The 26,427-nt window shown below is 50.9% G+C and overlaps 12 protein-coding genes across 12 annotated transcripts; 7 read left to right on the top strand and 5 right to left on the bottom strand.

Moving 5' to 3' along the window:
- Positions 1–403: 403 nt before the first annotated feature.
- Positions 404–1,736, top strand: BDR25DRAFT_335602 (uncharacterized protein; the record flags this gene model as incomplete). The annotated part of the gene is made up of 2 exons (XM_033693031.1): positions 404–422; positions 475–1,736. The coding sequence occupies 2 exons, from the start codon at positions 404–406 to the stop codon at positions 1,734–1,736; spliced, it is 1,281 nt and encodes a 426-aa protein (XP_033545068.1).
- A 127-nt stretch (positions 1,737–1,863) lies between these two features.
- On the top strand, positions 1,864–2,934 carry BDR25DRAFT_265970 (density-regulated protein DRP1). The gene is made up of 4 exons (XM_033686950.1): positions 1,864–1,990; positions 2,046–2,065; positions 2,130–2,217; positions 2,311–2,934. The coding sequence occupies exons 1-4, from the start codon at positions 1,933–1,935 to the stop codon at positions 2,718–2,720; spliced, it is 576 nt and encodes a 191-aa protein (XP_033545069.1). The 5' UTR covers positions 1,864–1,932; the 3' UTR covers positions 2,721–2,934.
- A 234-nt stretch (positions 2,935–3,168) lies between these two features.
- BDR25DRAFT_305211 (uncharacterized protein) lies at positions 3,169–5,558 on the top strand. The gene has a single exon (XM_033690364.1). The coding sequence runs from the start codon at positions 3,368–3,370 to the stop codon at positions 5,258–5,260; it is 1,893 nt and encodes a 630-aa protein (XP_033545070.1). The 5' UTR covers positions 3,169–3,367; the 3' UTR covers positions 5,261–5,558.
- Positions 5,559–5,788: 230 nt separating this feature from the next.
- Positions 5,789–6,985, top strand: BDR25DRAFT_290959 (uncharacterized protein; the record flags this gene model as incomplete). The annotated part of the gene is made up of 3 exons (XM_033688555.1): positions 5,789–5,877; positions 5,936–6,119; positions 6,174–6,985. The coding sequence occupies exons 1-3, from the start codon at positions 5,857–5,859 to the stop codon at positions 6,983–6,985; spliced, it is 1,017 nt and encodes a 338-aa protein (XP_033545071.1). The 5' UTR covers positions 5,789–5,856.
- A 478-nt stretch (positions 6,986–7,463) lies between these two features.
- Positions 7,464–9,493, bottom strand: BDR25DRAFT_290964 (F-box domain-containing protein). The gene is made up of 2 exons (XM_033688556.1): positions 9,046–9,493; positions 7,464–8,788 (listed from the first exon to the last, which is right to left on the bottom strand). Exons 1-2 carry the CDS (start codon positions 9,387–9,389, stop codon positions 7,618–7,620), a joined length of 1,515 nt encoding a protein of 504 aa, XP_033545072.1. The 5' UTR covers positions 9,390–9,493; the 3' UTR covers positions 7,464–7,617.
- Positions 9,494–9,834: 341 nt separating this feature from the next.
- Positions 9,835–11,245, top strand: BDR25DRAFT_316347 (ATP-dependent RNA helicase eIF4A; the record flags this gene model as incomplete). The annotated part of the gene is made up of 4 exons (XM_033691592.1): positions 9,835–9,868; positions 9,986–10,129; positions 10,181–11,182; positions 11,235–11,245. The coding sequence occupies 4 exons, from the start codon at positions 9,835–9,837 to the stop codon at positions 11,243–11,245; spliced, it is 1,191 nt and encodes a 396-aa protein (XP_033545073.1).
- Positions 11,246–12,302: 1,057 nt separating this feature from the next.
- On the bottom strand, positions 12,303–13,887 carry BDR25DRAFT_265983 (Phox-like protein). Its single transcript, XM_033686951.1, has 2 exons — positions 13,660–13,887; positions 12,303–13,594 (listed from the first exon to the last, which is right to left on the bottom strand). The coding sequence occupies exons 1-2, from the start codon at positions 13,765–13,767 to the stop codon at positions 12,437–12,439; spliced, it is 1,266 nt and encodes a 421-aa protein (XP_033545074.1). The 5' UTR covers positions 13,768–13,887; the 3' UTR covers positions 12,303–12,436.
- Positions 13,888–14,052: 165 nt separating this feature from the next.
- On the bottom strand, positions 14,053–15,525 carry BDR25DRAFT_265986 (P-loop containing nucleoside triphosphate hydrolase protein). Its single transcript, XM_033686952.1, has 2 exons — positions 14,906–15,525; positions 14,053–14,858 (listed from the first exon to the last, which is right to left on the bottom strand). Exons 1-2 carry the CDS (start codon positions 15,060–15,062, stop codon positions 14,215–14,217), a joined length of 801 nt encoding a protein of 266 aa, XP_033545075.1. The 5' UTR covers positions 15,063–15,525; the 3' UTR covers positions 14,053–14,214.
- Positions 15,526–15,691: 166 nt separating this feature from the next.
- Positions 15,692–17,864, top strand: BDR25DRAFT_290973 (LETM1-domain-containing protein). Its single transcript, XM_033688557.1, has 3 exons — positions 15,692–16,431; positions 16,484–16,762; positions 16,831–17,864. The coding sequence occupies exons 1-3, from the start codon at positions 15,868–15,870 to the stop codon at positions 17,653–17,655; spliced, it is 1,668 nt and encodes a 555-aa protein (XP_033545076.1). The 5' UTR covers positions 15,692–15,867; the 3' UTR covers positions 17,656–17,864.
- Positions 17,730–20,792, bottom strand: BDR25DRAFT_357966 (Nop14-like protein; the record flags this gene model as incomplete). Its single annotated transcript, XM_033695872.1, has 6 exons — positions 17,730–17,766; positions 17,798–17,918; positions 17,971–17,984; positions 18,023–20,498; positions 20,539–20,681; positions 20,725–20,792. 6 exons carry the CDS (start codon positions 20,790–20,792, stop codon positions 17,730–17,732), a joined length of 2,859 nt encoding a protein of 952 aa, XP_033545077.1.
- A 6-nt stretch (positions 20,793–20,798) lies between these two features.
- BDR25DRAFT_305217 (uncharacterized protein) lies at positions 20,799–21,742 on the top strand. Its single transcript, XM_033690365.1, has 2 exons — positions 20,799–20,911; positions 20,975–21,742. Exons 1-2 carry the CDS (start codon positions 20,869–20,871, stop codon positions 21,670–21,672), a joined length of 741 nt encoding a protein of 246 aa, XP_033545078.1. The 5' UTR covers positions 20,799–20,868; the 3' UTR covers positions 21,673–21,742.
- Positions 21,743–23,046: 1,304 nt separating this feature from the next.
- On the bottom strand, positions 23,047–25,446 carry BDR25DRAFT_335614 (P-loop containing nucleoside triphosphate hydrolase protein; the record flags this gene model as incomplete). The annotated part of the gene is made up of 5 exons (XM_033693032.1): positions 25,293–25,446; positions 24,272–25,233; positions 23,811–24,213; positions 23,553–23,756; positions 23,047–23,501 (listed from the first exon to the last, which is right to left on the bottom strand). Exons 2-5 carry the CDS (start codon positions 25,220–25,222, stop codon positions 23,047–23,049), a joined length of 2,013 nt encoding a protein of 670 aa, XP_033545079.1. The 5' UTR covers positions 25,223–25,233; positions 25,293–25,446.
- Between the last annotated feature and the right edge of the window lie 981 nt (positions 25,447–26,427).

The raw sequence follows: 26,427 nt of genomic DNA on the forward strand, positions 1-26,427 counted from the left end.
CCATCCACGATATTTTGATTCATGGTATACCGGATGAGAATGCAGGGCAGTTCTTCATGGCGAATTATGACCATACTTCCTTTCCAGGATCAGTGCCAAGGACATTTGCGGGTGCTTTGATTCTTTCGGGAATTTCGAGACCTTGGGTGGGCTTGTTTACGTCGACTGCTCAACTCCAGACATTCGGTGCGTGCTCTATAATATCATTTTATTTCTTCTGAACATCCCAAGTTAATTCTAAAGTCTAGTTCGAGCTGTACTTGGATTGGCGAACGCAGCTGCACTCGTCTGGTTTAGCACAAGTGTGAAGAAGGCTTTTGGTTCAAATGCTTCGACATGGTATGCGTTGCTGCAAGCCAGCCAGTTCCATGTCATATACTACGCATCGCGAACCTTGCCGAACATGTTCGCATTCGTATTCAGTAAGTCTAAGCCCTGCATTTAGATTTACGGCGCCCTAATTGAAGATTATAGGCACCATAGCATTAAAGAGCCTCCTAGATGCATATGTAACTCCGCGGAGTAGTGCTACAGCCTCAAGGAACTACCGTTTATGCCTGTATCTTCTAACATACTCCGGTGTAGTGTTCCGGTCGGAACTGGCAATCCTCGTAGGCACGATAACATTATATCTGTTCGCAGCCCATAGAATCTCCATTGCCAAAGTCATCATTCCAGCCGGACTCGGCGGACTCTGCATCGGCCTTCTATGCACTATCCCTACTGACTCGTTCTTCTGGCAATCCTTCCCCTTATGGCCTGAATGGACCGCATTCTACTACAACACGATCCAAGGGCATTCTGCCGATTGGGGCGTCTCGCCTTGGCACTTTTATTTTGTGAACGCACTCCCCCGGCTTCTCATGAACCCCATGATCTACATGGTTTGCATTCCGGTTGCGATAGTTAACCTTGCAACTCGAGAAAGCACCGTGCAACTTCTCATACCTCTATTAGGTTTTGTTGGGCTCTATAGCATTCTTCCGCATAAAGAGTGGCGTTTCATCATCTATGTTGTTCCAGGAATAACGGCGACTGCTGCCGCCGGTGCTTCCTGGATCTGGACCCGAAGATCAAAGTCTGCCATCTATACCACGTTGAGCCTGGCTCTAGTGGGATCTGTTCTGTTCTCCTTCGCCGCATCCGCCTCCTTGCTGGCCATATCAAGCCTGAACTATCCCGGTGGTGCAGCTCTAGACTTCCTACACCACAGAATAGAGCATCCGATAGGGCGGCATTTTCAAGTGTACTTCGACAATCTGGCATGCCAAACAGGCGTCACAAGATTCCTGGAAAACCACGATAGCCCTCAGACCATTTTAGACGTTCTGGAAACTCAAAATCTAACTGGCCAGAGAACATGGAGCTATTTGAAGACTGAAGATCCTGATGCGCTCCTTGATCCGGGGTTCTGGTCGAGTTTCGATTATGTGCTTGCAGAGAGACCGGAAAAGGTGATTGGAAAGTGGAACGTTATCCACACCGTTTATGGGTTCGGCGGTGTTAGAATTCTCAAACCAGGGGAGAAGAGCAGCGGTCAAGCAATTGGACATCTCAAACATGCCGGGGTGGTTGAAATTTCGACAGACGTGGTTGCGAAGATTGCAACATCATGGAAGAACTTAGAAGGAATGCTGAGAGAGACGCTACTGAGGGGATGGTGGGTTGAGGTCAAGATGGAGCCAAAGGTCAACATTCTCGCGAATCTAGGTTCTCAAAAGAGCTATAAGGGTTAAGGCTGTTGCAAAACTCGAAGCATACTTTGTATCAGGGAGTTTTTTTCTTGCACGTGAGTGAATCAACATGCCCCTACCACTACCCCGCCATTGCCCCACTATGAACCTCGTTCTTGGCAAAGACAGACTCGAACTCCATGTCGGGTAGAACCTCGTCACAACGGTCCCACCACTCGCTTCCAATTTAAACCGCACGATGGCGGAAGCTTCAACATCTTCAGGACCTTATCCAAAGAAAGTCACGTACTGCGGGGGTATGTAGATATCATTCCAGCTTATCCCGAACACGCACATACTGAAGCATTATAGTCTGCAGCCTTCCGCCTGAAGTAGGTAGGACACCGAGAAGCATCATGGTGTTCCTCATATCCGCTGACCGTGAATGGGATATAGTACTGTGAATTTGGAGGCACAGTCAGGAAGTGCGAAGAATGGCTCAAACAGCATCATCCAGATATGCATGAGAAGCTGTATTCACAAGGTAAAAATCGCCTCAGGGGGATCGCCTCAGCAAGCTTCCCCCAACCACTCCGAGCATAATTGTTGGAATTCGGCTAACATTGCGGGCGCACAGAGGCAATCGAACAAAATTTATCAACACTCTCGCTCGAAGCCCAAAAACGCGCGGAGAAAGACTCGCAAAAGAAAGCGGCCAAAGCAGCGTCCGCCGAAGCCAAGGCGGAGGAGCTGCGTGCCACTTCGAAAGTTCTGATTAAGCGGATCGAGCGGAATAAACGCAAATATGTCACGGCTGTGCAAGGTTTGGAAGCCTTCGGATTGGACATTAAGAAGGTAGCAAAGGACTTTGGAAAGAAATTTGCCACGGGAAGCAGTGTGACTAAGGTTCCTGGAGGCGGGGAAGAGATCACGGTGCAAGGTGATCTGAGCGATGACATCTACGATTATGTGGTTGAGACGTATCCCAACATTCCAGAGGACAATGTGGATTGCATTGAGGACAAGAAGAAGAAGACGGCAGTTTGAAGCCAAGGGTAGCAACCCGCTGATCCGGGGAAGAAGCGGGACTTTAGGCAGGCAGTGACCGCTGATTCTGGTAGCGAGTCCGGTCTGAGTGACAAGCAGCGATCTAAGGCAACGGCAACTGTGTCAGTCTGAAAGAATTGCAGCCTGGGAGGGCAGATAGCAACCCAGGGGGCAATGTGGTAGAGCATTGCGCCGTGGGACTAAAATGATAGATGAGATTGCTCGCTCTGACAGGTGAACACCAGGTTGCCCCCTCCCATGAGCCAGCACGGTTCAATCGATGTATAAATAGTGAATGAAACCTTTCCGCCATGCCTACGGACACCTCAATCACAAGTCACTGGATCTTTCGCATTGTGAGGCTCAGCCAACATGGTCTGTGCGCCAGGCACTCTCTCCAAAACCATGCTGCCGCCTACTTCGGGTTTCCCTCTTCAACTTTCGCCCACACACACAACGCTGACGTGCGACACAATCACACAACCGCCTAAGCCTGCAGCGTCTTCACCACTTTGAGGCAGTCTGCACGGCTTTTCGCAGTTCCACACTCATTCCACCACCGTCCTGGACCCGCCGTTCTGTCGTTCCGCACCCCCGTTCTGCACCATTTTCCACCGCTCCCTTTCACGCCAACCACCGTTTCCAGTATGGCAACGCCAACTGGACCTCGTCGCACCGGCGGCGCAATTCGGCGACGCAACCGAATGGACCGCGACGGCGACCTCGTCATGGGCGTAGCTCCAAAAGCCCCTCGTCCAACAAGGCCAGCTTTGTCCACGCCAAATAGTGCCTCTCTCACTGAACTGAAGGTTACCGGCTGGACCGACAAGAGCGAGGTTCCTAACATCACTCACTTTCTCGAGAAGCACGCCGCAAAGCGTAGTATACATGCTAGGCGAAGTGGCCCCGTAGCACAGCTGATCAAAAAGCATCGCATCGAAGGTGATGGGCTGCTCATCCTCCGTGTCAAGCCAGAAGACGTGGTCCCGTTCAGCAAGATCAACGGTTTCACTTTCACCTCCAAACATGGGAACCAGAAGCTTACCATTGCTGGCCCTGGCATCCGACCTCGCGAAGGCTCACCAACAAACAGCGCGTCCAAACCTACCACCGCTACCGAGAGCAGTGAGACCCTCTCTCTCAAACAGCAGTTTCTGCAGATTCTAGGTCGCCGCTATAATGTTGCCGAGAAGCTTCTAGACTTGTCCACCCTCGCCACTGACGAGGACATCCAGAAAACTGGCATGTTCGACAAGAGCTCCACCTCATCGAAGTTCTTTCCCGCCCTCATGGCCGTCCTAGACAAAGAGATCAAGACCGAGGCAGAGAAGCGAGAGGCCATTCACAGTGTTAAGCTTAACGACAACAATCTGTCGGATCTCGCTCTCGTCTTCGACCTTGCCGTCACTCTCCCACATATCAAAAATCTTGATCTTTCAAGCAACAAGTTCACAAACACCAAAGCGCTGGGCCGCTGGAAGAACAAGTTCAGGAATCTTGAACACATTGTTATCACCAACAACCCTCTCGAGGTTTCTCAACCCGGCTGGGAACAAGAACTCATTACGTGGTTTCCCCGACTCCGACAATTGAACGGTCAACAAGTTCGTACCGACGCTGAGATTGCTCTGCTTGATAAACCAAAACATACACCAGTTCCATCGCAGAAGCAAGTTTGGTTCGATCCCGATAAGATTGCGGAGAATTTCCTACTCGACTTCTTCCCTTCATATGACTCCAGCCGGGATGCTGTCGTGCAGAGATACTACGACAGTACTTCCACCTTTTCTCTCAGTGTCAACACTGCTGCCCACGGAGGCTCTAATCATGAGAAGACGCCTTGGGATTCATACATTCCCTTGAGCCGAAATATTAGGCGCATCAACAACAGCAGGCCGCGCTTTTCACGAAAGCATATTGGAGTTGAGCGAATCCAGAGGGCATGGGCTCAACTTCCACCAACCCGACACCCGAGCTTTCAGACCGACATGCAGAAGTACTCCATGAACTGCCAAACCCAGGCCAGCGTCCCAGACCCCACCGGTCAACACCCTGGCCTCAATGGCCTCATTGTCACCGTCCATGGAGAGTATGAAGAGCACCGCACCGCGAAGGGTGCCAATGAAATCGTCCGCCGCTGCTTCGACCGCACCTTCATTCTAGGACCTGGCGGCGCTACGGGCGTGAGGGTTGTGAGTGACATGCTCTGCCTCCGAGCATACGGTGGTGTTCCTGCTTGGACCCGTATTGCCACCCCATCAACCACCACCAACAAGCATCAACCGGTACCTGTGGCTACCACAACTACTAATCAATTGGGTGTTGCGACTACCACGACTACCACGACTACTACGACCGACACGGTACTCACACCAGAACAACAACAATTGGTGTTGTATGTCTCTAAAGAAACCAACATGACTCTTGACTACTCGAAGTTGTGCTTGGAGTCCGCCAATTGGGATCTTCAGCAAGCTGCAGAACTCTTCACCGCCCAACGAGGCAGCCTTCCAGCTGAAGCCTTCATCACCACCATATAAATAGCGAGACTATCCCTGGCCTTCCACAATATGTGCGAGCAGTCTTTCTTCCACTAGAACCTCTTTTCAGCGCCGAGCGGGTAGGAGGAAGGCGCTATCTCAAAAAAATTTCTACGAGCAAAAACTTGCTTCGTTCACAACTTCTTTACACTAGATACGAACTTAGTTCGGTTACAACTGCTCTACACTGGATACAAGCTTACTCCAATCGAAACTTCTTTACAACGGGTACAAAAACGGGTTTTGCATTAATGGGGTCTATGGGCCTTCGGGTTACATTGCATGGGTGGAAGCAATCAAATCGGCATTTTCAAGGTGTTGGGAAAACATTCTGGCAGATAGGAAGATACCCAGCTCAAGTCCTCCAAAAAAGAGGCGGCCTCCATGAAGAGGTATTTCATAGCTACAAGTCTAACACCTCTTCTGCATGCTTGTTGAATGTTCGTGATGTGTTTGACGGCAAAGTCGAATAGCCAGTAGTTTTTGCCTCGGTCAATGACAACAACCCCTCCGACTTACAAACGTCCATGTCTCGAAGCCACTCGGCCCTCTGCCCCCAGCATGGCTATCGACTATGAAAGAGTCGCATTTTCACCATGCTTTCCCCGTCTTCCACTGTAATTCTCCTGCCTTCTGCTTGTGATATTGTCGTAGAAGTGGCTTATTAGAATGTAGCAAGCTCTCGCCCGTCTGCGCGCATACAGCCCACCTCCGACAAATTGGTATAATTGTCCAGTAACACGACGCGCGGCCGTCTTGATACTTCTTTTCCCGGATCGGTATGGAGAACTCAAGGTCGTGCTCACGATGCGCGCAAGCACGTTGAGGAGTTATGCGGGGCAGGTTGCACTGCCTGGTGGTAAGACAGCCATCCAGCACAATTGATGAAGGGTATTACTGAGGAGCGGAACAGGCAAGGCAGACAGTTTGTCTGAAACCCCGTTCGATACTGCAAGAAGAGAAGCATATGAAGAAATTGGCCTGCCGACAACGAATACAAAACTCCCGCCCGGCTTCAAGGTTGAACATCTCTGCGAATTGCCTGCGAATCTTGCGAAGACAGAACTCGGTGTAAGGCCTTGTGTGGCCTTTTTGTGTCCTTCTTCCCCGCCTTCATCTTCCGCTTCATCCGGGTCCGGGTTTTCATCTGCAGCCCCATCCTCAAGCCCCGTAGAAGAAAAAATGATTCCACGTCTCGACCCCAAGGAAGTCGCCGCCGTCTTCACCGCCCCCTTCCATAACTTCCTCCGAAAGACATGGGCGGCCGAAGCTCCCGGGCCCCTGCAGAAAAATGGGAAACCCGAGAAATGGTATAGGGGCAGTTGGACGGATTGGCATGAATCTAGGTGGAGGATGCATAATTTCTACATACCGAAACCGTCGCAGAGCCCGAGCCAGATGAGGGAGAAATCGCCATTGCCTGATTCGCAAGCGGAGGGTGACGCTGCGAGATATAATCTAAGGACGCGGAAAAAGGTGGGTAAGGCGGAGGAACCGAATCCGCTGGACGATCTTGCGACGTTTCGGGTTTTTGGTATGACGGCGAGGATCCTGGTGGATGCGGCGAGAGTAGCTTATGGCGAGGAGCCGGAGTTTGAACATAACAGTCATTTTGGAGACGAGGATATGATTGGGAGGTTGTTGAAGATTGGGCGGTTAAGTGAGATTAGGAAGAAGGGGGAGGAATTGACGAGGGAGGTTATTAGGGAGGCTAGCAAGATCTAGAAAAAGGAAGGGGGGGGGGGGGGGGGGGGGGGGGGGGGGGGGGGGGGGGGGGGGGGGGGGGGGGGGAGAGAGAGAAGGGGAGGGGAGGGGGGGGGGGGAGGGAGGAGGGGGGGGGGAGGGGGGGGAGGAAAAAGAGGGGGGGGGGGGGGGGGGGGGATGGTGGGACTGCGAGGGATAGATCGGTGTAGAGGCGGACGACTTAGGCATAGATGGCTAGATGGGTTGATATTTGGATTCGCAATTAGATATTCCTTTCATTGTTAAATATACCGCCCTCGGCAGCTCATGAGAGGATATTGGTTAGTCTCCACGTTGTCATTCCATTCTCACAGTCAACAAGTCAATCGCATCGAATGTTTCCTCACCATATGTTGCACTCTAGGGTCAAAGGTCAGTGGTATGGGGTTAGCATTACTACATGTTTCCTTGCGTTTGAGCAAATGTGTAGTAGTGCTAGGTTTGTTAGATACGTCTTGTTCACGACTAGAATACTTTATAGACGGCAGGTGAGTGTGGAGAATGCCTGTGGGATGTGTGTAGACCACTCAAGCGACATGTAGGGGTCTCCCGATACCCAGACCACAGATTTCCGAATATATAGCTCTTTAGATGCGACGCGAGCATCCACCATATCAAGGCACCTCAGCATCATCATCATTCTGTCCAAATCCAAAGCTGAATCCACCACCCTCTTCCTCCCCTTCATGCTTTGTGAGCTCCTCCCACTTGCCTCTCCCTTTCTTTTGCTTCCTCTCTAGTTCCTTCAACCCTTCCTCCAGAATCTCCGGATGTTTCTCTCCGAGCTTTTCCACGAACAGCTCATATGCCTGATCCGCTATCTCTTCCTTAAACCCACTGACTTGATTACGTTGATCTCGCAGGAAGCTTAATATATCCGCGAGCCTTTTCTGTGGCACAAAATTCTGCGTCAAAGCGAGGCTGTCTTCCAGATTAAGCACAAGGTGAAACCACCCTGACGGGACGTGGAGCACTTCACCGGCATAGCAAATTCCTTCGCGGCAACCGGGTGTGCGGCGAGCTAGGGAGTGGAAGGTGAGAAGGTACTCGGCGATGGAGAGGGGGGATGTGATTTCTGATTGGTCACCGGAGAGAATGACACCAGGTGGTGGAGCGATGGATGGGGAGGAGGGAAACATGAGCCAATATTTAGACCCTGTGAGGATGGCGTTCCACGCGCTAGTAGCATTAGGGTCCTTGTGGAAAGTACTTCCACTGCGCTTTGGGCCCATAATCATCCATCTGCAATCCGGACGTTGCTCGCCTAAGACGCTGAAGAGGTCTTCACCAAAGCAGTCGGGCGGCCAGTACGCTGCATCAGATGCATCGCGCCCAGTAGCTATCCCGGTCCTCTCGACGAAGGCACGGTCGAAGAGATACAAGGGGCTCTCATCGCTACTATTGGCCATATAGCTCATGTACTTGCTCATTGGCCAGTCGACAGCTTCGGCTCGAAATTTAACATCCGGATACTTCTTCAGGAGCGTTTCTGGTGTCCATGTTCCACATATTGGCCATTCCTTTACAGGAGAAGTGAGAATGAAGGGAACGTCGGTCCACTTTTCAGAGAACTCCTCACGTGTGAGGTCTGGAAACCGGGAGATAGCATTTTGTGAGGGAATTCTCGAGGTAAAGGCCTCTAACGAGATGTTTGCACATTGGAATGGTCGATGGAGCACGTCTGAGAAAAGATTCTTGCAAGAGATTGAGGTGACATGTTCCTGAGGGATCCCAAGAAAAGTTGACCGCCAAGTACCATGCCATACGAAGTCTTTAGGCGGTGACCTGTTTGCCTGTTAGTCGGGTTGTAGGATCCTGGATTGTGAGGGCTGGGAGTAAAGGAGTCACGGAGTGGATTGTCGAATCTAAATGCAAGACTCATCCAGTGTGCATGGTATATACGATTTCATGACATTCTACAAGCGGCGTGGCCCCTATGCGAGGATCAAAGTATGTCACGACCCGTACCTTTCTTCACGGGGGCTGGAAATGACAAGGAGAGAGCTGGGGTGTTTAGAATTGAGAAAAACATCACCACCTACTCTATGAACAAGGCTCTCCACAGCTCATCAAACCGAGTAAAGGCATACAAAGCTCTGCACGTGCTTCCCAACCGGACAAGAGCGTCAGCATCGAATGACTCAAGAATGAGGTTCAAGAGCTCATCAGGCAGCCTTCTGAATGCGCCACATCGTGATTTGATGTTCTCCGAGGCAGTGTAGGCATTGCCAGAGGGTCTAATGCCTAGTGGGTGAGTTGGAACAGCCGCCGCCACGTTTTCGGCATCTTCGGTGAAGGCATTCGCCGCTGGCGATAATTTGATCTTTTTCAAGGGCCGTGATTCGGCGCTGTCAAAGTGTGGTTCGAGAAGCGTTCCCGGGGCCATATCAAGGGCAACACAGGAACAATGGTAGCTTGCCGGGAAAGACGTTGGGAGTTTCGTCAGCAGGGGCAAATGAAGGATTGCAAAGAGTCACCAATATGGTCGGGCAGTGAAGGAAGTGTGGGAGGTTTGGCTCATCTTTGTCGATGTGTGGCGCTAGTGAGAAAATTAGCGCCGCTTCGCTACGAAAAAAATCTCATAAGAAGGTCAGACCTCCCCTCCACCCTCTCCATCAACCAACATCAACAACATAACAAGTCCAGAGAAACCTCCAACCCTAGATACCCCTTCGATTCTCGCTAAAGAGGATCTGGTATCTAGCTTTTCACGACTACTTTCCACACCAGCGGCGGTATCCAGAGGATCACCACCGCTATCAGCCCCGCCACGAGCTTTTCGTTCGACTACAGAGCAGCGCCTGTAGTCGCCCGTTTCCATCAGCACAATCATGGCTGAAAAGGGACTTGAGGATGTGCCAGAGGGTGAGCATTCTTCCATCCAAAATATTCTGATTATTTTGCGGCCGGAGCGTTTATCCGGGCCGCAAGCCTCACTTGCGAAAATTCCCGAACCGTGACTGACGAATTCCCGTGCTGCAGGCCAGATCGAGTCCAACTATGACGAGACTATCGACTCCTTCGACTCCATGGCCCTGAAGCCAGAACTCCTTCGTGGAGTGTACGCCTACGGCTTCGAGCGCCCCTCGGCCATCCAGCAGCGCGCCATCATGCCCGTTATTAAGGGTAGGTTGCCCCGTCTCTGTTGAGGCTGCAATTGATTGACCCAGTTATCAGGCCACGATGTCATCGCGCAAGCTCAGTCAGGTACCGGTAAAACGGCTACCTTCTCTATCTCGGTCCTCCAGAAGCTGGATCCCAACATCAAGGCCTGCCAGGCGCTCATTCTCGCCCCTACCCGAGAGCTCGCCCAGCAGATCCAGAAGGTTGTTGTCGCCATCGGTGACTTCATGAACGTTGAGTGCCACGCCTGCATTGGCGGAACTAGCGTCCGTGATGACATGAAAGCTCTGCAGGAGGGCCCCCAGGTCGTCGTCGGAACCCCGGGACGTGTCCAGGACATGATCCAGCGCCGTGTTCTCAAGACCGACCACATGAAGATGTTCGTCCTCGACGAGGCCGACGAGATGTTGTCCCGTGGATTCACTGAGCAGATCTACGACATCTTCCAGCTGCTGCCCCAGTCCACCCAGGTCGTCCTCCTATCCGCCACCATGCCTCAGGACGTCCTCGAGGTCACGACTAAGTTCATGCGCGACCCCGTCCGTATTCTGGTCAAGAAGGACGAGCTCACCCTCGAGGGTATTAAGCAGTTCTACATTGCGGTCGAGAAGGAGGATTGGAAGCTTGACACCCTTTCTGATCTGTACGAGACTGTTACCATCACCCAGGCCGTCATCTTCTGCAACACCCGAAGGAAGGTCGACTGGCTTACCGACAAGCTCACCGCCCGTGACTTCACCGTCTCCGCCATGCATGGTGACATGGACCAGGCCCAGCGTGATATCATCATGAAGGAGTTCCGTTCCGGCTCGTCCCGTGTCCTCATCGCCACGGATCTTCTTGCCCGTGGTATCGATGTCCAGCAGGTCTCCTTAGTCATCAACTACGATCTCCCTGCCAACCGCGAGAACTATATCCATCGTATTGGTCGTGGTGGACGTTTCGGACGAAAGGGTGTCGCCATCAACTTCGTCACTGCTGATGATGTCCGCATGATGCGCGAGATTGAGCAATTCTACAGCACCCAGATTGAGGAAATGCCCATGAACGTGGCCGGTGAGTTGTAGATTCCTCTTAGAAGTTGGACCACATGCTAATCAAGCTTTAGACCTCATCTAGACGACCAATCTATTCCGCGACACGAGTCCCTAATACCCCCTCCCCGCCGAAATTTTTGGTGGTGTCCTGGCTTAGGGTTATCCGTTCTATTTATTGAGTCTGTCTGCCTGGTCAGATGGCGCTCACAACTTTTTTTTTTCGTGAACCAAAAGCAACCTGAGGTGAGACGTGGTGGTCATACACATTCGTGGCATCTCGGCGTTTGTCGATTTTTTTCTTTCCGTGTGCAAAGTGGTTTCTGTCTGTCAGTCAATAAGAAGATTACGCGGATAGAAATTGCGGTGGATTCCTAGCAGTGTGGCTGGTATTTCCTCTTTACCTTACAAATGCGCGTTCTCCTCTTTTCTCTCTCAAATCATCGGCTATCCCTGTACGTGTGCTACGGGTTTTCGTCTTGGTTATCATGGCACTGGCACTGTCGTGGGAGGATACTCGTCCCTTTCCATGGCTAGGCTATGCGTGTCACGAACAGATAACGCTAATGATTTCCTTTTCTAGCTATAGAGATGGTTTCGAATGCATTTTAATAGTCTTGCATCTTCGTCTATAGGTGTATGTGGTGCCGAGGCTGTTATGTTTCCTCATTTGATGACATGGTATGGCAATGCCGATCATTGGTCCCACTTAGAACGAAAAGCGTTGTCTAGCAGGAGAATGACCATATCGTACTCCAGACATTTCTTGTTGGTCTGACGTCATCTGGTTTGTTCTTAATGGCGGTGAAGGATGAATCGAATCGTACAGCCTGCTCGTTACAGGCCAATACGCCTTGCATGGCGTTCACCGGGGTAATACGCGAGTAGGGCGGATACGCTAGTAAGGTGAGAAAGTAAGTAGATGCATAGTATCCACCGCAATTTGATCTCCCGGTTAAAGTATATGTATCAACGATTACGATTAAGATGGTGTGGGATGACGGGAACGGAAGTGTTAGAGATAAATCTTCGAAGCCATTTGGAATTTGTGGGCTGGACTAATTCGGTGGCTGACGAGGATTAATAGATTTAGGAAAGCATTTGTATTAGATCTAAAGCCTAATAGCTCAATGATTTAGATTCCACTATGAATACACCTTGACATAGACCTCCCTTGGCTAATCATCCTGTTTAGCCCGCCTGCAAAACGCCGCGACCAAGGGACACGAATGAACACACCAAAACCCTATATTTGATGCTCGGGGGTAGGCCCCTACTATGCGGCCTCGGCAGCGGCCGCCCTATCATCCTCCTCCTTCCTCATATCTTCCAGAAATTTCTCCCATGTCTCGATCGTCCCCTGGAAGAACTCAATGTGCGCATCTGCCATATCCCCCAGCGTATCCTTGAATTCGACGGCCTTGATCCTCTCGAAATCAGCGACTTCCTTGACCGTGTGCTCGTCAAAGGCCTCGGTTGCTTTCTTCGAGTTCTCAACTTCTCCAGTGAGACGTTCAATGTCGACTTCGAGTTTACGAACACGTTGCCGCCGAGCTTGTTCGTGGTCAATGCCGCGCAAATCTTCCACCTTGGACCGCAGGAAACCGGAGGCGCCGAGGCCAGAGGATCCGTGTTGGGAAGCGAGCTGGTCTCGATCAGCGGCGGATTTGGCGAGGTAGTCGGTCAGGGCTTCGAAGTCGAGCTGCTTGTTTTCCCGCGTCCGGAGGAGGGTTTTTAGGGCTTGGATGTAGGCATCCATATCCCGGAGGCTGGTGAGGTAGTTTTGGTCTGTGTGCTCTTTGAGTGTTTTAAAGCCTTGCGAGGTGGTTGCAACGGAGGATGCGAAGGAGGTCAAGGGCCCTTCCACGCCGGGTTCTAGCGTAATGAGCTTCTGACACTGGGTTGCGAGGTCGGCGTAATCAGCCTCGAGATCGGCCTGCCGTCTTGCGACTCGTACCGTCACCTTTTCCACGTTGGAGAGGTCTTCAGTGAGTTTGGTTGCGCGCTCGCTGACTTCGATGAAGCGCTTATCTGGCTTGTGGACCTTGCTAAAGGTATTGAGGAGGCTTTCCGCAATCGAGTCGACTATGCCTGTCCCGCCGGACGGCTCAGACATGGATGTCCCTCTTGACTGTCGGCCTTTCATGTGCTGGTTCCAATCGGGAGACTCGAGGAAAGTGATGAAGAGAACAGCTCGCCGTAGCACAGGATGCAGCGTCACACGTTTAAGAAATCGATGCAATGAATGTGCCCGCCGTTGGGTGAAGTCAGGCCCAAAGCGATCCCCACGCACATATTCCATCTTGTGTTTGTCCGGTAATGGCGGGACGGCGCATTGCGGATATTCCTTGGACAGTGTTTTCCATAGGAAGACGAAGTCTGTGAAGCGGCGGCGGACGGAGAACTCGGGGCGCTGGAAGGATTGGAAGTCGGACTGCACACAACGTTAATTTTCGATCTCCAATGAGCCCACGCTAGGTTCAAGGGCGAGATACTTAACTTAGTTGTGACTTGATAGGACACATAGGCATCTTTGGTGCCTGGCAGCTCCTTAATCGGCTTTCCGACGGAGCACTCCAGGCGGCCTTCGCTGAAGTCGGCGGCCATGGCTGGGCGCGGGGGACTTGATACAGCAACTTCGCTAGCAAGACTACCAAAGTAGTCAGAGATATCGAAATCGTCGAAATCGTGTGTGTTGGTGAATGTAGGAGGCAGTGTTGAGGCGGGAGTGTAGGTTAGGGTGACGTCGGAGTCGGAGCTCGCTGGTTTGGCATCTGGAGGGGTCGCGCAAGACGCTCGGACGCTCTCCCAGATTTTGTGCAATATCCTCGAAGTCAACCGCGTTATTATCGGTGTTCATGGGCACGCGTTTTCTGGCAAAAGCAATGGCATGCAATTATATCGTTCTACGGAGAAAAAGTGTTGCGCTGGCTGCTATATAACCCAGGCCAGCGCGCTGTACAAACAGTGAACGCAAAATGTGAAGCCACACCACGCACACCGTGTTTGGGGCGCTTTCACCCTCTACCACCGATGAGCAATGACGTTGAACGCTCAGTTGTTGTCCACACCGAAAACCTTCCCAAATTCTTCAAACAGTTGTGGGGTAATCTCATCGCTACTATTCCCATTCAAAGTCCGCAAAACGCCCAGCTTGTCGTAATGTTCAAGCAAAGGGAGACTGGTCTCCCTGAAACTCTTCAACCGCGCCTTCCACACTTCAGGGTCGTCGTCCTCGCGGCGTGTAAGGCTTTCTCCGGTCACATCATCTTTTCCCGGCACCTTGGGTGGGTTGAAAGTCGTGTTGTACACCCGGCCCGATGGTGCGTGGACCCACCGACCAGAGATGCGATCGATGATGATGTCACTGGGAGTGTTGAGATTTACCACCATGTTTATAGGAATAAGTTCATCCAGCTGTGCGGCCTGCGCTGCTGTCCGCGGAAAGCCATCCAGAATGAAAGAGGCCGATGGATGGTCCGAGTAGTTGTACTTAGACATCCGGAGCCCGGAAGGAATGAAGACGGAATCCACGGTGTCGTCCATATCCATGCCCATTGAGCTGGAGTAGACTGTGTAAGGCCTGACGGTGCTATCCGTCAGCCATCCGCGAGTGGTGAGCTCGTTGACGATGAGTCGTAGAATCATCGCGTCGGGGACTAGTGCACCAGTCTTCATCCTGTGCTCAGCCTGGATACCTGTTCAAGATTAGAGGAGGTCTCTGTTTAGGAACGAACAAGCGTACCGAGAGGTGTTCTTTCTCTAACATTCTTTCTTAGCAGGTCGCCCGAACTTATCGAGGACAGATCCGGGAAGCGCTTCATCAAGCGCTCTGTTTGTGTCCCCTTCCCCACACCTGGTGCGCCAACCAGTATAATTCTTGCTGCTCTAGAAAGGGCCATTCTAGGTAATATAAACCTGATATTTGGTGACAAGTGACGAGTGAGGAGGTGGGAGATTTGTATATATGCCGGGGCAGTGGAATGGAAGCCAGAGGGCTTCTTCTGAAGTCCAAACGTACTAAAGTAAATCCATGCTGGCAGGTTCGAAGGGGATAGAGATAGGGATTGTATAGCACAAAGTCGGGCAGAGGGAGTGACAAAAGAGGGGCAAGGCAGACGCGACAGAGTGCCAGGTCAGAGAGGATATTTCAGTCAAGGGTGCAGGGAAGGATAGGGTGGAGTGGGAGTCTGCGTTGGGTGAGGGGCCGGCTGTCGCACAACAATTGCGACAGTCGGGGACCGGGGGGTTCTCCAGACAAAAGCCGAGCACAAACCGCTGACCCCGAAGGCAACGCGCTCTCACGACGGCCGTGGTCGAGGAACCTTTGGCGCTTGCCGGATTATAGGCGCTGAAATGGAGTTTTCTCGCATGTAAGATCTTTGAGTCCTGATTATTTTCAAGTCGAGCACCAGAGGCAATTGCGTGGCCAGCCTGGGGGCACGTGCATGGGCCGGACAGATGCGGAAGCTATGCCAAGCTTTTTTCGATCGTCGTTCGTCGGGCCAGGACAGGCTCTGAACCCAGTCAGCACACTTTCACTTTGCGCTCGCTGTCCAACGACTCTCCTTCCCATCACTACCACTTACCACTTCTTTGCAGTCTCTGTCTGCGCCCGTGTATTAACATAACCTACCTTTGCGTCACTCCCCTCTTGGCCAGAATCTGACCAGCCGCCGCTCCTTAGTTCTTTCCTGTTCCGGCGCAATGTACGTCAGTCGAACTGCCTCTCGGGCTGCGCCTGCTCTGCTCAGAGGAGGCATCAGGACCGCCGGCCGGCCCCATCGCCCCCTACCTCGAAATATGCCCGCCATTGCCATTTTGCTTCCCCGCCGGGCACTGTCTACAGAAACTTCAACCGCTGGTCCCGGCGGGAGTTATCCCCCCCCCGGTTTCAACGCAGAGAAGGCAAAGAAGCCTCTTCCTAAGGAGGGCCAGCACAAGCCCAAGGAGAAGTCAGCAGCCCCAGAAATACCCGACGTCGCAATCCCCAAGGGCGTCCCAACCACCCACCCCAACACCAAGCCCCAGGAGCCGCAAACTCTAAAAGAGTTGGCCGCGGAGAAGGCTGCTGCGGAGAACCTGGATGAGAAGAAGCTGGTCGCGAAGGAGGAAGTGGAGAAGAAACTCACAATTTGGCAGAAGGTGAAGAGGGAGGCAAATCATTACTGGGACGGCACAAAGCTGCTTGTTGTCGAGGTTAGGATCAGTTCGAAGCTGGCCCTGAAGATGGCAGCAGGTTACGAGCTCACGCGAAGAGAGCATCGACAGGTACAAATGAATTAACAATAAGGCCGGTCGCATTGGCTAATGTTGGGTACAGTTGACCCGAACAGTGCAAGATCTCGGCCGCCTAATTCCATTCTCGGTCTTTGTTCTCGTCCCCTTCGCTGAGTTGCTCCTTCCAATCGCTCTCAAGCTCTTCCCGAACCTTCTTCCCAGCACCTATGAGGGGCAGACAGCCAAGGACTCCAAGGCCAAGAGCCTTCGTTCAACTCGGAAAGAAGTCAGCAACTTCCTTCGGCAGACCCTGAAAGAGACTGGATTGCCAGTTTCTGTAGAGAGCGCGCAAAGGGAGGAATTTGCAGAATTCTTCCGCAAGGTTTGTAATACCCCATCTTTCCTCTCTTGAACTTGTCGTTGTCACATGATCCTGACGTGCTCTCACAGGTCCGAACCACCGGAGAGTCTCCCTCCCAGGAGGATGTCATCAGGGTCTGCAAGATCTTCAAGGATGATTTGACTCTCGACAACCTCTCGCGACCACAGCTTGTTGCCATTTGCCGATACATGAACATGACCTCTTTCGGCACAGACAATTTCTTCCGGTACCAGATTCGCCACCGTATGCGACAGATCAAGCGTGACGACCGTGCCATATCTTTCGAAGGCGTCGACTCTTTGTCTGTTCCGGAACTCCAGACTGCATGCGCGAGCCGAGGCCTAAGGACCCACGGTGTGTCTCCTGCCCGATTACGTGAAGATCTCCAGATGTGGCTAGATCTCCGACTCAAGCATGGCATTCCGTCTACCCTCCTAGTGCTGTCTAATGCCTTTGTGTATGCCCAAGGCAAGGAGTCAGAGATGACCTCCCAGATTGATGCTCTGCAAGCTGTCCTATCTAGCATCCCCGAGGAGCTCTACCATGAGATGGAGCTCGAAGTCCACACTCTCGAGGGTGCAGCAACCAACAAGCAGCGTCTCGAGGTCCTCAAGGAACAACAGGAACTAATCGAGGAAGAAAATGAGCAGAGCCAAAGCCACGAGAACAAAGCCACAGCCTCACCTAAAGACATAGAAAACATCGACGAAGAGGATAAGCCGAAGCGGAAACAAGGAGATGGGGACAAAGAAGCCAGTTCCGCTGATAACAGTTCTGGCCCAGGCAGTGCAGAAATGGCAGAGCAGGATAGACGGGCGGCTGTTGACGCAGGGACAGCGACAGAGACTGCTTCACCGAAAGAGGAGAAAGCCACAGACCCCAAAAAGGATTAGGCTTGCTTGACAGGACTTTTTTTTCTTTTGTTTCTCCACTTTGTGTAATTAGATAGATGGACGAATGCCTCCGGTCAGTAGGAGTTGGGTTCTGGAAACCGCCGGCCGTTACTGCTGTAAGGCGGACGGGGGTTATTAAAACGATATAGAAAATACCCAGATTTCTCGAGGTATGAGAATAGACATGTTACAGTAGCACATCAAAATATTCGTATAATGAATACTTCCATTGAATTCGCCGAGGCCCATTTGCGTGCAAATGGCTACATGAATCTATCTCTCCGGACGGATACTTTCTAATATTCGCCCATCGACATGCATCCGCGTCCCTGTCACACTCATTCCACCAACTCTTCCCTCGATCTACCTCCCCATCTTTCTCTTCCTCCGCTCCCTCTCATAATCGTTCTTCTCTCTCCCTTCTTCCTCCTGTATACTCGCCACCAACTTCCGATACTTCTCAGCATACGCACGATCCTTCTCCTTCTTCTCCCGCAACTTCTCCCTTGCAATGAAATTTGCATCCTTCCGCAGCTCTCGCAGCGCACCTTTCCTTTCCCTCTTGTACTCCTTCTGAAGTCGCTTGGATTCTGCACGCTCGCGGTCTGGGTCGTAGTGTTTGTTCGGGTCGAAAGATTCTTCGAATTTGGGGATTGAGGATTTTATCGGGAGCGGGCGGTGGAAATGTAGGGTTTGTGGTCGGCGGTGGAGACGAGATTGCCGTAGGAGGATGGTGAGGCGCTGTATAGCGTGCGTTTGCCCAGAGAGGGCGGTCAGAATGGGGAGAGTTGGCGAAAATATTTCGGTGAAGGATGGGAACGGCGTCCAGAGGTCGGCTAAGGAAAGGATATTCTTGGTGAGGGCGGTTGTGAGGGTGGGGGTTAGGTGGGGGGATTTCAGGCAGAGGAGGGTATAGCGCATGAGTTCGGGGATGTAGCGTTTGGAGAGTCGGATGTAGTGGATGCATAGAGCGCCTATGTAGGCTCCTGTGGCGATGTCTTTGGTGGATGAGGGTGTTGTGAGGCCTAGCCAACGTGCCATGAGTGTAATGGCGGGTGTAGCGACTTGGTGGAAGTGATCTGAGGTAGGATAGATAGATCCAATTGCGGTGAGAATTGTGAGATCTCCTGGTGTCGGGTCATTGGAGGTTTGGAGTTGCTTGAGATGATGTCGGAATCGAGTGGCGATCTGCACTGGATACGATCGAGAGAGGGAATGGATGTGGCGAATGAGTGTCTCAATGACAGGGAGAGGCGCGGAAGGTGTCTGGCAGGATAAATAGGAGACGTGGTCGACGAGCGCGCAAGCAAAGTCTGCGAGTTTAGTCTTGTTGTCGGCGTGCAAACCCGCGTGATATAGGGCACGAATTCTCTGAACGACAGTTGGAATATCGCCGTGTGAAATATCCTTGAATACTTGCAAGAGTTCTTCGTGTGACTGGGGGCATGGGTATGTGTACGCCAGCTTAGAAGACTTGGGTTCCGTTGTGATACTGAGGATGCCATTCGTAGGTTTTCCAGATTCGGTCTTTGCTGGGAGGATGTCCCTCAAGAATTCATCGTCCTCATCTACACCCATAGTGTTATCCTGGTTAGATTCTTCGTCCGATGCCTCAGAAATATCGGCCTCAGAGTCGCTAGCAATGAGATCATCATCAACCATAAAGTCGTCCTCATCATCTACTCCGTCAGGACGGCTCCCCTGAACCAGCACAGTTGAAAGACCGAATTCTGCCGCATCATCTGTAACAACCTCCTCTTCGCTCTCCGCATCACCCCTCGGCTTTTGCTCGTCCTCTGATTCGCTATCAGGCTCTCCCTTCATTCTGCGCATCCGTTTCTCCTCCAATTCTTTCAGACGATCAGCTTCCTCTTTAGCCTTTTCTTCCTCAGTCTTAGTTCGTTCTGTCGGCTTGGACCGCTGATCGTAGAGCATCTGGCGAACTCTAGCATCGTATTCCTTGTCAGCCGCGTCTCTATCTTTCCCAGCAAGTAGCGCAGCACGATCAGGGTTCATCGAGAAGTCGTTGTTTGAGTGGTCTTTTGGTGGTTCGGGGGTTGGTGCAGTCTTGTTGAGATGACTACGCAACGCGACGAGAACATCTGGTAGGTCCTTGTCGAGCTCCTCTCGCAACTCATCGTCGTCTTCTTTCAGTTGTTGCCGTTCGTATTTGTGAAGTTTCGACTTGGCAATGACCTCCTTCATGACCTCTGCCTTGCTCTTTTTCCGCTCAGGCTGTTCTTCTTCAGGCTCTCCAACCCGTTCAATCTCTCCATCAGAGTCTCTCCGTCTCTTTCGCTGCAGAAAGCTACTCGCCTCCCCATCACTAGATACTTCCACGCTTGCAGCATCATAATCCTCTCCATCCTCATCGAAGTTCAGCGATCTCCCACCATGCGTTAGCTCGACTTCATCATCTGCCTCTTCAAGATCAAAAACATTAGCACCCTTTCTGCTCTGCTGCTCCCTCTCAAACCTAGCCATCATCCTATCATCCAAGCTCATACTCGGATCATTCTCGCCAATCCTTCTGTCCAAAATCCCTCCCACTTTATTCCTCCTATTCATCTCAGGTAACAGTGTCTTCCTCCTCGTCTCCTCACCCTGACTCTTTGTGACCCCCGGTCTTCCCAGCACCTTTTTCGCATCCTGGGGTTTGTTTGTTGTATATTCGAATTTCTTGGGACGGGAGAGGGTTTTGTATTCGAATGGATTGAAGGATTCACGAATGCCAGCTAGAACGGCGGCTCTTTGAGCTCGCGCGTCTGAATTGTCGTTTTGGCGGGCTTTCTTCTGCTTTTTAGATTTTTGCGGCCCCGTTATGCCTTGTTCGCGGAGGGAGGCTTTAAGCCGTTTTAGCTGAGAAGGGGGCATCTTCGGCACAGAGGAGGGCTTCAAGTGGCTTCACTATGTGAATCAAAAACCGGGCCGGTGAGAAGAGAATCGGCGAAAGCAAGGTAGCATGAAAAGAGAGTGTCGTCGGAATTTTAGAGAGAGTGCCAAGATTTCGAATTTCTCGGTCTGAGCTCGGGTTCACCGCCTTCCATACTAGAATTAGTCCGAAAGCACCCCCTGCTCTCGTATGTGGTTTCCATCATCGCCTGCAGGCATTCACAGTCGCCACTAGTGTGCTTCATTCATTCCTCCCCCAAACTTCCCAAAGTCTGCATAGCCTTAAGAGACCATGCAGTTCTCGCGCATGCACACTCAACAATGGCGCCCAGAATAGACGACCGCTGGCTTTGGCTCGGCCTTGGTATGCAATCCCCACAATCTGCAACTCCACTTCCAGCCTTACTAACCAAGCTTCAACTCACAGGCGTATTCACTTTCATCGCTATAAAAGGCGTAGCCCACGGTCTTCGCACCATCGTGCACCTAACCGAAGTTCACACCAAGCCGCCACAACCCTCAAACCCCCTCCCCGCGCGCGGCAAAGAAGACGCCATAAAAACCGCCTCGCTCGAAATCCTCGCCACATGTGACAATGTCGAGATCCGCAAAGCCGCGACCAAGATCCTGTGCGAGCGGTTCTTTGCGCACGGGCCCTCGCGCACTAGACTGCTAAGAGAGCTTAGCAGTCCAAATGCTACGGTGCAGCGTAGAGCGAGACTTGCGTTTAATCTGCTTTGTGATTATGGCGTCGTACAAGAGGTTGTTTTGCCGCCTACGCCGCGCACCCTGAGAGCTGAGAGACGTCCGGATCCGAATGCCACGTTGACATGGTTGGATGGGCGGACGAATCGGCCGAGGAATCATGAAGGAAGTAGTGCTGAGGAGAGGGATTTGCGAAGGAGGAGGCGAGAGGCTATGGTGATAAACGAAGGGGATAGGCCAGTTAGTCAAGAGGATGTTTGGATGAGAGATGGAACTGGCAGAATGAGTTCGGAGGAGACTAGGGATCCTAGGGAGTTGTACGCCGATTTGAGGAGATTGGCGGATGCCCTGGCAAGTGCGGATCAGACGGCTGAGGGGCTGAGGGTGAGGCTGGAACATTTGGGTTTCGATACGGAGTGAACTGGAGGGACCGGGAATCGTGGGGATTCATTTGCATTTGATACCCTAGGCGTTGGTGCTTTGATTTTGCAGTAGAAAGAGTTTTCCATGTATGCACATGAACTTATTGTTTGCTGTCTTCCAATTTACCGTACATGAGTTGCGAGAAGCGTCATTCCAACTTAGTCTCCAAACCTCCAAAAACCAAGACATATATATATATATATACAAGTGTACCCACAAACCAGTCTAAGCATCACCAAATTCCTTTTCCGTTTCCAGACCTGAATACGTGCCAGTTTAGCCTAATCCATTAGTAGGAACTCTGAGCTTGGCTGTGCAAGCCTGTGCTCAGCATGAGCAGCAGTGAGCAGGGCCCGAGTACTCCCGTGCTCAGGTAGATTGAGAACCACGCGAATTTAGCATATGTAAAAATGGACAGAATTCTTGGCGCTCTGCGAGATTTTCGTTTCCCCTACCGCATTTTCTTTCATATCTCAGCAACGAAAATATATTTCTTAATAAAAATAATACCCTTGGCTCTATAAACTATTCTCTATATAATATTAACGTCTATATTCTGTATTAGAAAGACATGCTTTGGTACTGGAACTGCGCCATCGATACTAGCTCATCGACCTCCAGCAACGGCTTGACAGCACGTGGAATGACCCTGCAGATGTAAACGTGATTACATTTAGACTCATCTTAAGTGATCCGACATCTCCTTCTTTGAGGGGCTCGGAGACGCTAGCTGGGCAGGATAATCACCTAGTAAAAGCTAGAGTTTTTGTTGTAGAATTAGAAACACGGTGCGCATTGCAATTTCACGCTTAAATTGGTGACCACTTCTAGGTCTCATGGTCCTTAGTTGCCAGATGTACGAAGTAATATCTGGCTCTGTCTTTGAAAATTTCACAACTTTACACCTGCTCCTGCACGCCTACACACCTAACGTTGGCTAATAAGGCTTACCTTTTTCTTTTACTAAGCCTTCGTTTTCTTGAAAATAAGTCTATATAGCTATAATTAATCTATTTGCCCTGGTTTTATAGATATTCTGCGGTTGCTTAACCTTCTTCTTGCTCACTATCTTACGAAGCAGATGCATGCGCTATGCAGTCTACTGTGCACTTCCCTCCTAGCGCTAGCCACTAGGCTTCGACCTTTAGGTTTTGTCTCTGTACCCTGTTTCTAACCCTAATAATCTAGTTGCCGGGCTCCACCCTTAAGCCGTCTTAACTTATTCAAGAATTCATTAAGAGCTATCCAATGCAACCACTTTGCTATCAAATCAGTACCAAAATAAAGGATGGCTTTGGGGCTTGGGTTGTTTAAATATCCGTATTTGAAGTGCCACAGCTCGTTCCGCGAGAGACTGAAAGCAGATCTATGCTATGAATCGTGTGATAGGAGCCTTGGCCGTTTGCGGCGTCGTTCATGACTCCCCCATTCGTGGCGGACAGACGACGAATCTGAATCGCTCAAATTCCTCTCTTCCTGAAACGTCACCATCGCTTTGATCGTGGTCCGCAGATGGTCCGCAGTAAGGCTTGATCCCTTACTAAGTGCAATGGCATACGCAGTGCGAACAACATTCCGCATCTGGCGACCATTGAGGTCATGCGACGCCAGTTCATCCAGGAGACGGTCATCGAAGTGGTTGAGGTTACTGCCCGAAGATCCTGTTTGCAAGAAATCGTGCCATAACGCTCGTCTGGATGCCTCCGACAATCGGCTATACTTCAGGGTCAAGTGGATTCTAGACTTGACAGCAAGGTCGAATTGCTCAACGCGATTCGTTGTCAAAAACATGATGCCTTCATAGTACTCAAGGACACGTAAGAATACTGTAGAATTATTAGCTCGCCGTTGTCAAATGTAGATGCTCTCCCTAGTACCGGAAACAAGACTATTCCGCTGGAGCTCGTTGGGCTGCCGTTGTTCGAGGTACACATCCGCCTCGTCTATGAGGATGATTGCATTCCATTTCGCAGCCATTTCGAAAGCTTCATTTAGGCACTTTTCAAGAGACGAAGCCTCAACGCCCAAGTCTCCGCTACGAATTGGGAACAATGGCTTCTTAGTATAGTCTGCAATGCTTTCTGCCGAAGATATGTCAGGATGGTCTAACGAAAGTGCTTCAGAACATCAGATACCTGCAGTAAGCGTCTTGCCAATACCGGGTTCTCCGTGCAGCAAAACTATCATGCCTCTCCCTTTCCCTTTGATGAAATCGTCGAACTGGAAATCGTCCTTTGTATGGATCTTGGCCAAGGCTAGAAGTGTATCTTTCTGTTCCTGGGGTAGACGCAGATTGTCAAATGCTTTGCCGTCGTAGTCAATAGGCTTGATATTGTCTACCTCAAAAACACACCATCGTTTGTCCGTAAGCGAGAACCCGTGCACTTGGTGGCTGTATATCAGTTTCTGTTCGCCGGAAAGGGAGTCGGGTGCAATCTGAGCAATCTTGCTCTTTTCGTATGAACTAAAGTACGCATCTGCATGGTCTGGACGAGCTTCACAAAAACCAGCTGCGTCGATCATGACTCGGCTTGTTACCTGCACGTTCGAGGATCAGCCTCTAGATTTCTCAAATTATCATTGCGCATCCAAATACCTTGAATTTCTCAAAATGGAAATCCCAGTCGTCATCCTCGTCATTCTTCCGATCTGAAGCCCATTGTGCGGGACCACAATAAAAACGTTGATGGACACCCTTTAGGCCAAGGAACTTCTCTCCTCTATCCATCATTTTCCTCGTAATGGCCTGACGTTCGGGATGATATCTCAGTGGGAAGACATCCAGGTCCTTGAATTGTTTGAAACCATCATACGTAGGGATCTGCACATCCTCAGTCCAATAGCGGAGCACTGAACCTTGGTAGATGATTGTCTCAAGTTCCACATCCCAATGTTTCCAAATGAAGCCAGCAGCTGTCATACGAACGAGCCTTCCAATCCACTCCACACCATTAGACTTGACGAAGATAAGGTCTCCAGGACGATATTCCATCCACAGTCGCTCGAAGTCCAGTCCAGGGGAATCGCCATGCTTCGCTATGCAATTATTGTAATGCGATATGTCCTCCGCCAAATTGGTTTGCATGTAGTTTAATGCAAATGCTAGATGCTCTGCAGCATCTCTGTCCCTAAGCTGTCGCCCGTAAGCTCTGAGCTCTTTTCGGAAATGAAAGAGGCATCGCGGCGGACCGATAATGGTGATCTTTTCGTCACCCAAATTCATCTCGGGGTACTTCTTTATGACAGATGCCATGGCGGCTTTGATATGCGGCGACCTTATGACGAGTTCAACTTGCTTCAAAGTCTGATTGCTGTAATACGATTTCGTCACTACCATGGCAGAGTTGCGATCTTTGTCCACCTGAGCCCGGAATTTCGTTGTTTTCCCAGTCTCAAGGGGAACTTTGTCTCCTTTCGAGGTTTCCCGGACATCGTAGGTCCTTAACTCCAGCTTCAAACCCGGCTCTGGAGCTGATTGATTTTCAGGCTGGTCCAGCTCATCCCAGTCGAAAAGCTGGAACGGATCCGACATATTTGCGGTAGCCATCGGCGATATGTCTATAATTTCTCAGTGTTGCTGACTCTCGCTCGTCGTCGCCTTTTCAATAAGCACATACCATTGGGCAGTCCCCAAGATCGAGAGGCGTAAGACTGTTCAAAGCAAGGCTTCGAAACGCGGAGGAAGCGCTAATGAATATCCGATAGTACGTAGAAAAAGTAGTATGAATTCTCGAGATGATTGAAATTGATCAGAGTCGATGTGAGGACTGGAAATTCGAATTTCATTATGTATCCGCTCATCTTGATTGCGAGCAACGCATTTATATGTGATTGCGGCTGCGGGCAGTGGTGGAGAGGAGGCATTGCAGGTGCACGCTTGGACCTCCTTGGCGGTTGCCTTCCAGGGTATGCCACCCACGGCCGCAGTTGTATCTTACACATAGCACGTAATGTATCATGTTTCATTGTGGGTTTACAAACGTGCTTATCGCAACGCCGTTTATTGTAGTGAGTCTGTTTGACCTGCTCCACCATGATCTCTTTCCTCCTCCCACTCAATTGCAAGCTGGTGAGCTTAGCCAAATTTCTTAGTCGCTGCTTTCCTTCTTCTCTTCGGTACCAGCCGACTTAGAGCCTGGCTTCAATTCTCGCGCAATCCGACTGGAAGACTTAACGGCGCCAACATTGTGAAACGGCCCATCTTGGAAAGATTCTTCCAGCCAATGAGTCATCATCGTTCCAGCTATTACCATACTACCGCTGAATTGCTTCAACCTCTCACCCGTCAATTCCGCTAGCACAGCAGGCCTATTTTCTGAAGTGCCTGAACGGGTGATCTTGGTGCGCTTTCGAGATATTTCAGTATAGCTAGCAGTAGCGGAAGAATCCGAATTTGGCTATAGGATGACAATCATATAAGTCAGTTGATAAATCATTGATAAATCCTGTCAAAGTCACCTTTAGAAGCGACAGTTGCCCGCCAACTTTTGCGTTGCTTCGCTGGGACTCACTACCAAGAGTGTCCGGATCCGCAAAATTCATCGTTTTAGGAGATGAGTGGGCCGCCATTTGACCGTGCAAACCGATACAAGAGGTGCGTATCGCAAGTATATCTGTCTGAGCTTTGAAATAATAGTCGGGGAAGCAGTGAAGTAGGGAGTAAGTGAATGAGGAGAGAAGACTTGAAGGCTACAGAGAAGAGGCAGTTGAAGGGAGCGAGAAGATATTCTTTATATCTAAGGGCAATGGAAG

This window comes from Lindgomyces ingoldianus (genome assembly GCF_010093535.1).
Source record: "Lindgomyces ingoldianus strain ATCC 200398 unplaced genomic scaffold BDR25scaffold_26, whole genome shotgun sequence".
Taxonomy (NCBI): Eukaryota; Fungi; Ascomycota; class Dothideomycetes; order Pleosporales; family Lindgomycetaceae; genus Lindgomyces; species Lindgomyces ingoldianus.